At 32.9% G+C, this 12219-nt stretch overlaps 1 protein-coding gene across 1 annotated transcript in view; it reads left to right on the top strand.

The window, feature by feature from the left end:
• Positions 1–12219, top strand: part of TBC1D32 (TBC1 domain family member 32) — a 217983-nt gene that overhangs the window by 67352 nt on the left and 138412 nt on the right. Inside the window, 2 exon segments of the mRNA XM_079146273.1 lie at positions 5865–6066; positions 6632–6714. Coding sequence (XP_079002399.1) covers positions 5865–6066; positions 6632–6714 — 285 coding nt within the window.

Raw genomic sequence — 12219 nt, forward strand, 5'->3', positions numbered from 1 at the left:
TTAGTGGTTGCCCTTAAGTTTGTAATATACATTTACAACAGAATTAGTTGTAATTAATAATTACATTTTTTAGTTTTGTTAAGTCCTCTTTCAAATAACACTAATCAAAGGATTTGTAATACAGTAGTATGAGGACCTCATAAGAGTGTTTCTAATTTCTTACTGTTAAAACATTGCCATTATTCATTTTTTACATATGTTATCATCACCAGTTTCTTTTTTGCAAAGATTATTTTGAGCAAAAGCATTTGTTGTGTCAATTAATAAGAAAAATAAAAGGTTTTATGTGCTTTTATCTATGCTTTATGTGCTGATCTTTTGATTTTCAGTAGGATCATCCCTAAAAGTGGAAAAGTCTTACAGTTCGTGACATATTACTTTTCAAAATATAGTTTTATTTTCTTGCCAGCAATCTCTGAGAAGCATGAGGCGTGCCCTTCTTACATTTTTGCCAGGACTGCATAACCAATTTATGAATGTTTTAGCAACCTGATGAGTGAAAGATCTTCTTTTGTTCCATATTTACCTGACTCTCTGAGTTGGGCATTGTATTAATCCTGTGGAGAAATGGTTGTTATCCATTTTTATGTCCTTGTTAGTAAGTTTTCTTTTCATATCGTTTGACCATTTTAAATTGATTTCTCAGTAACTCTGAGTTGCATGTGCAAACAGTAAATGTGCAAGGTCTAAGAAGCAGAGTGGCTTTCTTGTTCTCCAGAGGCAACTATTTTCAGCTGTTTTAGGAATGCATTTAGTTTTTATCTCTTTATTAAATAATGTGCTTATTATTAGTTGATATTTTTAAATGTTTAAACATTAACCATTCATTTATTTCAATTTATCTATGTTTCTGTGGCCTCTCATCACGCACACACACACACATGGTCACCCACTCAGAGCAATGCTGTGGTACAGTATCACTGGGTACAGTTGTCCTATATTCCTATTGTCGTGAACACTTTTCACAGCTGAGCCATGTAGTATATGGTTATTACTTGGCCTGCTTTCACAACTAACTCTCTCTCTTGGAGTTAATTTTTTCTTTTTTGTTTCTTGACCCAGGTTTTAATGTACTTAGCTTTCCCTGCAATGCTGAATCATTCACATGGTCTTCCTTATTTGTTTAAATCTTCTCTGAGTATGCTTAAATACAAAAAAAAAAAAAATTATGTCAATTTAATTAAAGACATCAATTTTTGAGACTTCTGACTAGTTTCTTCAGGCACCATTTATCATCTGTATGGGATAACTCCTTTTTTTCCCCTTTGTGGAAGCTTTGGTCCTCTCTTGGCTATTACTGTTTTGGAATTTTATGATGTTTCATGATATTTTACTTTTATTTACTTGATGGATATTTTTAATCTGAAGTTCATGTCTTTTAACTTAGGAAAAATTGGATTTTGTGTCCCCTCCTTTCTCTAAAACTTATTTTATTGGGATTTGAGTTTATCTGTACTATTGTCTATTCCCTTTAAAAATTTTTTTAATTTGTTCTAATTGGTTATACATGACTGTAGAATGCATTTTCACATGTTGTATACAAATGGATATAGCTTCTCATTCTTCTGGCTGTACATGGTGCTGAGTCACAGCAGTAGTGTAATCATACATGTATATAGGGTAATAATGTCTCTTTCATTCTACTGCCCTTCCTAGGCCCAATGCCCTGCCCCTCCCCTCACTCCCCTCTGCGTAATCCCAAGTTCCTTCGTTCTTCTCTACCCACCCCCGCTCCCCAAACTATGGATCAGCATCTGTTTTTCAGAGAAAACATTCAGCCTTTGGTTTTATGGGATTGGCTTATTTCAGTTAGCATCATATTCTCTAGTTTTTCTATCCCTTTTGAGTTTTCTTTTTTTAACCCTCTTGGAAATACCTTCACTTTGCTTTCCAGCCCTTCCATTAAAACTGAGATTTTCATTTAACTTATATTGTTTTAAAGAGTAATTCTTATAATTTTATCTTATTCTTGGTATATTAATACAGTCTTCTTTTACCTCTAAGGTAATGAAGTTTTTATTGCTCATATTTTTTCTTCCAAATTGCCTTTAGCATTCATTGTCTTAATCTCTGTCTTTTAGAGTTTTCTTTGGCTATTTAAAAGAAAGTAGAAAACTGTTTGAAAAGTGTATAAGAAAGTGGAAATTGTCATTTGTGGTCTTTACTATAGGGGAACCTTGCTGTGGCATTATGTTGGGGAAAACCTAACTTTAGAATCTTTAGTTTTACTAGTGTTTTGTAGAATTCTATAGAGAAAACTCTTATAGTTAGCTGCCTGAAGAGCACAAGCCTTTCAGAAGGAGGCTATGTGGAAGGGGGGTGGATTTCAAGCTTTAGCATACAAATTTTGATTAATTATGTAGAGCTTTTCTAGTCTCTTGGGTTTCTTCATCTCTGCCCAACTCCCAGGAACCATATTGGCTAACGGCATGAAGTATGAAAGAGATTGTGGAAGTCAGACTCTTCTTTAAACTTATTTTGAGGCAGTTGCACTATTTCGATTCCACTTTTTCCAATCCAGTGATATTTAGTACCACCAATTTCTGATTTTTTTGAGAGGTTTTATTTTATGAAATAAGTTGGCTTGATTCTATCTTTCATTATGAGGTAAGTTGAGATTTTATGGGTTCTTAGTTACTCATTGTTTTTCTACTTTCCAGGTTCTTATGTCTTCTGAAAAATCCTCAATTTTTAAATTTTGTATTGGTGAAGAGAGTGTGTATGTTTCCTGTTAGTGAAATATAACTTAAAAAAAAAAATTAGGAAACCAACCTTGCTTTGTCATGAATTTTAAGATGTTTTTGTTTTCTCTTATTTAATGCAGCGAAGTTTTTTGTTTCTATATAAACATTAATATTCATGTCATCAATTTTTCCCACTCTTTTTCATATGTAAATTCTTTTTTAAAGAATGTCTCCCTCACATTTAAGTTAAACCAGTAAGTCATAAGATACCACAAAGAATTGCTTCTGTATCTTCATTGTACACTTAATAGAATATGTTCTGATAATTAGCAAAACACTAGAATCATCTCAAATGTCCAGTAACAAAAGGCTACTTATTCAATTAGGCTTACACAATGGAGCACTGAACAGCTAGCAAAAAAAGGAGTTAGCAATATTGTTGTGAAGTTCTATGTTGTTACTTGAAGGATATATTGTTAAGTGAAAAAAAGAAGACTTAATGCTGCCTTTTGTATAATAGAAGAGAATATGAATATAAATCATTTTTATGTTTTTCAAAAGGGAATTGTGAATGAATAAACTAAAAACTAATGAAAATAGTTTTAGGAGAAAGGAGAGAAGAAAGGGGAGAAGTATGAATGGAGAGAAAGTATATGGGAGTATATATTGATTGTATTTACATTTCCCTGGCATAATTTCTTTGTTATAGGTAGTAAATGTCTAACAAAATTAAAAAGAAGTTACTATTTTAAAAAACTACAAAATAAATAGATAAGTTAACTTACTAAACAATAAGTGATATACTCATGCAGAGAGAAATTCAAGTTACTTAATTTTTATTGAACATTTCTAGTAGGATATAGTCTAAGATAAAAAATTCTTCTAAGTAATTGTAACTACATTCAGTATATGCTTAGAAGTAATATTGATATATTGAAATTATGCATAATTTTAGAAGAAAATAACATTATAAGGAACTAAGATTTTTGACATAAGAGTAAAAACAGAAAATTGAAGAAACTTAATAAAAATCCTGAATATTGAATTCTTTATTGAAATAATTATGAACTTGTTTTCTTTCCTCTTTAAAGTTTACATTTTCATAGCATTGCCACTGAAAAGGTAGAAACTATTGTGGTTTATCTATATATCTATATATATAAGAAGAGACAGAAATCCTTGAAAAAATAGCTGGTTCTTGGTCTGGGCCAGAAAATATGCAAGATGATCCTGGGATATCTTTCCATTCTAGAAAGTAAGGAAACTGTCTGAGACCAATTGGGTAGTGTCAGAAATACCTCAGAACTAATCAGAAGGGGCCTTTTATTGTCTTCAAAGATGAACAATTTGAGGGTCAAAAAGTGATCAAAATATATCAAGTACATAAAAATCGCATGGATTTAAAAATACACTAAATTAAATAAAATCAGGCAGAAAATGGACTTTGTCAGTTATCTGTAAGGCTGCTATGGCACCAACTCATTACTTTGCAAATTGATAAAAAAGATTTAAGTATTTTTCCAGCCTTTCCTGTACAAATTGTATTTTAGTGTAACAAGTTAGGAAAATTTCTTCATAGAAGTGTTCTTATTAGTAAATGTAAAGGAAATAATCTTATTATTAAAAAATACCTGATAATCCATGATGAACTGGTGGGTCCAGAAAAGGACCATCAATAGCTGCTAAACTCATTGGATGAAAAGTTGATGGTGAGGCCCCTGGCTGGAGGGCTGATGCCATCTGACCTGCTGATCTTTAGCATCACAAAAATTGGGACGACCAGATCTGTGCTTTGTGAGATAGGAGGCACACAGCACCTGTGAAACTGTTTTGCCTAAGAGAAAAAAAGTAAAAAAATGAACTTGAATCTAATTGAGTCTTTAGATCTATATCACCTTATAGGAAATATGGAGAAATAGAAGAAGAAGCAAAGTGACACTGTGGTGAAACAATTACCAAAATAAAAATTCTCTAAGCAAGTCATTGACATGGGCAAAAAAGAAAAAGGGGGCCTAAATAACAACAACCTGATGCTCTCTAAAGAACTGGTTGAATTCTAATTTGAACAAACATTGTAAAAAGAGAGCTTTAAGACATCAGAAGAATTTTGGCTTAACAGGATGTTAAAATTTGTAATTACAACCACAGAGTGGGAAGTTATAGACCATGTATGTATAATATGTCAAAATACATTCTATTGTTACATATAACTAAAAGGAACAAATAAAATTTGTTTGTAAAAATTGTAATTATTTTTTTTTTAGGTGAGGATATTGGCATTTAAAACAAATTAACTGACACTGCGTAACAAGATGGTGTCTGGCATTTATCTTGTAAAGGGTTGGTGGCAGGGAAGGAGGTCAGGGCATAATCAAGACAGCCAAAATGTTCAGAGCTGTTGAAGGTAGAAGAGTACATGGACATTCAGTTCCCTACTCAATCTACTGCCCAGTGGGTTTTTTTTTTTTTTTTTTTTTTTTTTTTTTTTTTTTTTTTTTAATCGGTTTAAAAAGAAAAGCTAGGAGGAAAAAAAAAAGTCTGTTGCTCTAGAGCTAGAGAGTATATGCTACCCTGATTCCACCTTGTGTCAGCTGTGTGATCATGTGCATGTTACTTAATTCCATAAGCTTTACTTGCCTTTATCTGTAAAAGTTGAATAATATACGTGCTTCTTAAGGATTGTAGTAAGAAATAAATACATTTAAAATAGAACAATGCCTGGCACATTATAAGCATTTTTATCTATTATTGTTATGCATCTATTATTCCTAGTAAAAATAACTCAGCTCTTAGGATGGGGAACTAAGTCCCGGTAATGGAATGGGATATGTGTCAATAGTGCTAAGAATAAAGAATTTGGTATTATGTTTTCTCTGTAAAGTCAAAAATGCCTTGATATATGGCCAGCCCATGTGACATGTACAACCTTTTAAATGTGTTATAATTTTGTTTCTTTTTTCCTATCTGGGTAGTCTTTCCTTCATTCCATTGAAGCTGTTCTCATTGTAGACATTTGCACATGGGAGAGAACAGGTGCATTTGACATGTAGGAGAAAAGCTGGAGGGTGACTAAAAGAAACTAAGCAAATGAGTTTTTGTGACAAGGCTAGACTTTTTGTTAGTGTTTTATGAAATCAAAATTATATGACCTTGGACTCACTTGTAGGTGTTACCCTTTAGTCCTACAGGTGCTCATATAATTGCCCAGTTTTCGAAGAAACTTCTTGATGAAGATATTTCTATTTTTTCTGGATCTGAAATGTTGCCTGTGGTTAAAGGAGCTTTTATTTCTGTATGTCGTCAAATATATGGTACATGCGAAGGCTTACAGGTGTTACTGCCTTATAGTTTGCATGAATCTATAGCGAAAGCATGGAAGAGGGTAAGTATTTTTAAGCCTCCTTTTTCCTACCTGCAAATCTTTATTTCAGATTAGGCGTCATTGAAGTATCACATTGTGGAGAAAATATTTGGGGCATCACATTTGACTTATTTAGCATCAGAGTATTCAGGGGACACAAAACTTCTTAAGACTTCATTACTTCATCTTTCAGGAGAACAAGTTTCTGAGCCTTAACTGGATACTACAAAGTGTTTTTCCTCTGATAGGAGTGATTTTAGATAAATTCTCTTTGCATAGAATAACATTCTTCTTTGGAATTTCTGAGAAATTTTTGGAGGAAAACTGGGTTTTGTTATGGATAGTGGAGAATATAATATAACAATAACTGTACAGGATATATATATATGTTAAGTGAATTACTAAGCCTTAACCCCTCTTTATATGACTCATTTATGAAATACTTTATCTGATGCTTAACAACAAAATAAGTTTTCAGGATAACTTAAGTACATTAAGTACAAATAAAGATGTTGCACAAGGGATCTTGTGACCTATACTGTCAGTAAGAAAAAAGAATAATTTAAATCAATCTGTTAATTTTTAGACAAGTTTGCTATCAGAAAGAGTTCCTACTCCAGTAGAGGGTTCTGATTCTGTTTCTTCAGTAAGCCAGGAATCCCAAAGCACGTAAGTAAAATTGGTAGTCATCTGTTCTTTAATTTGCTAATTGATATTAAAATAATTTATTCAAATTATTAAACAATAATAAATAATTATAAATTAATTGTTATAAATAAAATTAATATTAAATTATTTAAATAGAGTACTTTGGAAAAAACATTTTACAAGAAGGCTGTGTGCTTACAGGTTCAGGGTAGATTATATTTCAGAGGATTTTGTGATACTTGTAGCTTTTAAAACATTTTAGCAATATTTATTATACTTGCTTCATCCTATACTTAATTTTGGGTTTAGGAAACTTGATTTACTGAATTTCTTTCAGAAAATTTTGGAGAATTACAAGATACTAAAATTAAAATTTTAACTGGAGTGGTCAAAATAAGTAAAACATTTTCAAATGCCAGCGAGGCCCATTTATACGTAAATGAGAGTGGGAGTGCTTTTTAGTTAGGTTTTGGCATTTGAAAATTATTTAAATCAGAATTTATCACAAATTTTAATTTAGATGTCTCTCTTCACAAATATTAATATGGAGTCAGGTTAATGGGGGGACATTTTTTTTAAAAAGTAAGGTCTGGTGACATATATTCCTGAATTTGCTTATAATTTTATAATTGAGTATTGTCTTAATCCGAAAAGATAATAATCAGGGAAAACTTTGAGGGATTTTTTTTTTAATAAAAATGTTGAAGGTGAGTTTGAATTTCTTTTTAGGCAGGTATAGTTAATCAGTAAATAAAAATGTTTTTCATTTTCTTAAGAGTATAATGGTTCTTAAGAGTATAATGGTTCAATAAACAGTTAATTCTCTAGGTAATCATTAAATATTTTTTCTAACGCAGCAAACACTTATATTAACTGCTTTTGTTTTCTTTGCCTTGAGACAATGAGAAGAAACATGACTGTAATTTAATTATTAGAATTGTTATCTTTTGTTGGACATCCTTTAGTATGGTTGGTTTATCAATTCTTCATTTTTATTCATGCATCAATTTTCCACTCATTCATCCAATTATTAGACTCAGTACTCTGCTAAATTCTGAGGATGCATACAGACCTGAGGGAGCATATTATGTAATGTAGAGTACAAACAAATAAAGGCAGCATGGTGGTAGTTTCTGCTAGCTTTATGATATGGACTACAGAGAGTCTCTTGGATGCCAACATGCGGGGAAAATCTTCTCAGAAGGAATAATTGTTCAACTGAGTTACAAAGAATACATGAATATTAACTGAGGTAAAAAAATGAGGATATTATTTCAAATGGAAGAAATAGTGTGGTCAATAGGCTAGAAGTGATAGGGCACATGATTAATGTATTTAACCTTTTATGTCAGTAATATTTTTAGATTCTGATGTTAGAGGGTGAAGGAGCTAATAAATTATACCCCACTGATTCACTTGTGAAATCTGAACCAATTAATAGAGAAGCCAGGCATACCAACACTGATTAATATGGATTTCCTAATATTGATCTCAGGAATGGGACAAGTTTAGTTCAGTTGCAGTTGGCAGTGGACAGCTATAGGCTTAAAGATGGAACTTGATGCCATCAGATAGCTGCATAGGAGAGTAGGGCAGAATGTGTGCTTCCTACAGGCTGATGGTCTCCCAAAAGGAAGTGAGTTGGAGGAGAGGCCTTACTTAGCCAGTCATGCTTAAATCATTCTTCAGATTTCCCAAGTTTCTCCTTCTCCCATGTAGAAGGAGGAGTAGGTGATTGGGAGTAGGTGCAGAGAGGGATGTGCTCCACACAGTAACTGTATTTTTTCCAGTTTTTTAACTTGTTCATTTTAGATGTACATGGCAGTAGAGTATATTTTGACATATACATACATGGAGTATAACTTACTCTAGGATCCCATTCTTGAGGTTGCAAATGAGGTGGAGTTTCACCGGTGGTGTATTCATATGTGAACATAGAAAAGTTATGTCTGATTTGGTATTAGTGTCTGCATATCAGAAAGAATGTGTGACCTTTGGGTTTTGGGATTGGCTTATTTCACTTAGCATGATAGTCTTTAGATCCATCCATTTACCAGTAAAAGTAATTTTTCTTTATGGTTGAGTAATATTCCATTGTGTGTTTATACCTTATTTTCTTTATTCATTCATCTGTTGAAGGGTACCTAGGTTGGTCCCATGCTTAGCTATAGTGATCTGCTGTAAACATTGATGTAGCTGTTATCACTGTAGTATACTGATTTTAAGTCCTTTGGGTATATAATAAGGAGTGGGATAACTGGGTCAAATGGTGGTTCCATTCCAAATTTTCTGAGGAATCTCCATACTGCTTTCCAGAGTAGTTGCAACAGAGTAGTTGCAACAATTTGTAGTTCTACCAGCAATGTATGGGACTTGGATACATTTGTACCTTTCTCCCTACATTCTTGCTAATATTTATGGCTACTAGTATGCTTGATAATTGCCATTCTGACTGGAGTGAGATGGAATCTCAATGTGGTTTTAATTTGCATTTCTCTAATTACTAGACAAATTCAACATTTTTTCATATATTTGTTGACCATTTGTATTTCTTCTTCTGTTCAGTTACTTTGCCCATTTATTGATTGTTTTTTTCTTTTTACTTTTTTTCCCTGTTTTTCAAATTCTTTATATATCGTGGAGATTAATGCTCTAATGTGAAGTGAAAGTGGCAAAAATTTTCTCCCATTCTATAGGCTTTCTCTTTACATTCTTGATTGTTTCCTTTGCTGTGAAGAAGCTTTTTAGTCTTATACCATCCCATTTGTTGTTCTTGATTTTTCCTCTTGCAGGGTAAGATACAGGGGTTCAATTTCATTCTGCTACATATGGATTTTTAGTTTTCCCAGCATCATTTGTTGAAGAGACTATCTTCCAATGTATGTTTATGGCGCCTTTGTCTAGTATGAGATAACTGTATTTATGTGCATTTCTCTCTCTCTTCTATTCTGTATCATTGGTCTTCATATCTGTTTTGGTACCAGTTCTATGTTGTTTTTGTTACTGTAGCTCTGTACTATAATTTAAGTTCTGGTATTGTGATGCCTCCTCCTTCACTTTTCATGCTAAAGATGATTGCTTTGGGTCTTCTGGGCCTCTTATTTTTGCAAGTGAATTTCATGACTGCTTTTTCTATTTCTATGAAGAGTGTCATTGGTATTTTAATAGGAATTGCATTAAATCTGTATAGCGCTTTTGGTATTATGGCCATTTGGACAATATTCTGCCTATTCAAGAACATGGAGCACCTTTCCATTTTCTGAGGTCTTCATTTTCTTTTCTTAATGTTCTGTAGTTTTCACTGTAGTTTCTACACAGAAACTTGATGCCAGGGAAAAAGGAGGTCCTCCAACACCTGATATCATTGTCTGCATTAGCGCTCTTCATAGAGACGAAACCAGTAGGATCTATTTATATAACCATACGTATATATAAATCCCCATATATTTAGGGGAATTGACTCATGTGATTATAGAAACTAACTCCCACCATAGACTCTGTCATAAGTTGGAGACACTGAGATTGCTGATACTGTTGCTCAAAGTCTGAAGGTTTGAGGACTCGAGGGTCTTCTACTATACGTCTTGGAGCCCAAAGGGCAAATAACCTGGAGTTCCAATTTCAAAGGCGAGAAGAAGAGTATATCCCAGTTCTAGGTGAGAGACAGGCCAATTCCCCCTTCTCTGTTTTTTGTTCTGTCTCAGCTTCCAGTTAACTGATGGTGCCTTTCTGCATGGAGGGTAGATCTTCCTCACTTATCCCCCTGAGATTCTTACGTTATTAATCTCTTCTGGAAACATCCTCATAGATTCACCCCAAAATAATTCTTTATCAGTTCTCTAGGTATTCCTTACTTAAGTTGATATCTAAATTATCCATCACAATGTCTTAGAGAAATAAAAGATATAATAAAGTTGTTGATAAAATACAGTCAGAACTGTTGATTTCATTTTTTTCATCAGAATTCACTTTACCTAATAGAGTTTTCTTTGATCTTTTTTTAAAATGAAATAGCTGATGTGAAATATAGGCATTATTTGTTCCTCGATTCTGTGGTAAAACCTGAATGAACAACCATCTGGAATGGTTTACTAGGCTTATACCTGCAATAGCAGGCACCTGATAAGTATTTCTTGAGGGAATCATTGAAAGAATTAATGAATAAAATTTTCCCTAACCCACGATCTGAATTTCTAAATGACAGTGACAGTAAGGTTAATACTGATAAAGATAAAATTAAGAAAGAATAATCAATTATGGAACCAACCTAGATGCCCTTCAACAGATGAATGGATAAAGAAACTGTGATATATATACACAATGGAATATTATTCAGCCACAAAAAAGAATAATATTATGGCATTTGCAAATAAATGGATGGAATTGGAGAATATCATGCTAAGTGAAATAAGCCAATCCCAAAAAACCAAAGGCCGAATGTTTTCTCTGAGAAGTGGATGCTGATATATAATGAGGGGGGGGGGGGAAGTGGAGAGAAGAATGGAGGAACGTTAGATTATGTAGAAGGAAAAGAGAGGGAGTGGGGGGTATGAAAAATTGTGGAATGAGACAGACATCATTACCCTATGTACATTACCCTATGTATGAATGGTATGAATCTACATCATGTACAACCATAGAAATGAAATGATGTACCCCAATTGTGTACAATGAATCAAAATGCAGTCTGTAAAAAATAAAAAAAATAATTTTAAAAAGAAAGAAAGTAATATTTTGTGTTTTAAGCATTTTGATCTTATATTTATGCTCCCATTTATGGTTGCTTACTATATGGAAGGTAGAAGCTGATGCATAATAATGTTGGGTATTGATGTCCTTTCAATATAGAGACTGACTCAAACTTTAAACATAATTTCTATAAGTCTGATTTGGCTTGTATCAGTGACTGCAAGTTATGTGAGACTACCGTTAGGATCACCATAGAGAAAAATGTAATCACAGAGTAAAACAAGATGCCCAAACTGCCCCAACCAATCTTCAAGGTGCCCTTGATAAAATTGGAGGGACTCTTTGAACTGTGAGTTCAATTCAACCTGTGATCTCCTCAAAATCAAACACCAGAACTAAATATCCATGAGTGCATCTAACCCTCCATACTTAGCCATTTGAAGAATGTAGTTCTTGAAGCTAACAAAGCAGTCTTTGCCACTGCCCCTTCCCCAAAAGATAGGACAATAAAATTCCGTGGTCTGATCTTCTGTCTTGAAAATTTGAATATTTTTACTAAAATTTGAAGGAAATTTACAACAATATTAGAAAAGATCTACTAAAATATGTGTACACTTTATTCCCCAGAATTATATGTATTCCTTCATGTCATCTAGTGATAATGGCTTTCAAGTTCATGTGTTTCCCCCACTTTTTTTCTTTAACGGCTAATGTTTCAGATTTGCATTTCTTCTGACTTTTGTTTATGTTTTCTTAAAAAATTAGTGTTTTATCTCCATTTACATATTATTTTCATAAATTCATTGGAGTAGTTGTGTATAATTTAAAATGTGATCT

Source organism: Sciurus vulgaris (assembly GCF_902686455.1).
Source record: "Sciurus vulgaris genome assembly, chromosome: 7".
In the NCBI taxonomy this organism is placed as follows: domain Eukaryota; kingdom Metazoa; phylum Chordata; class Mammalia; order Rodentia; family Sciuridae; genus Sciurus; species Sciurus vulgaris.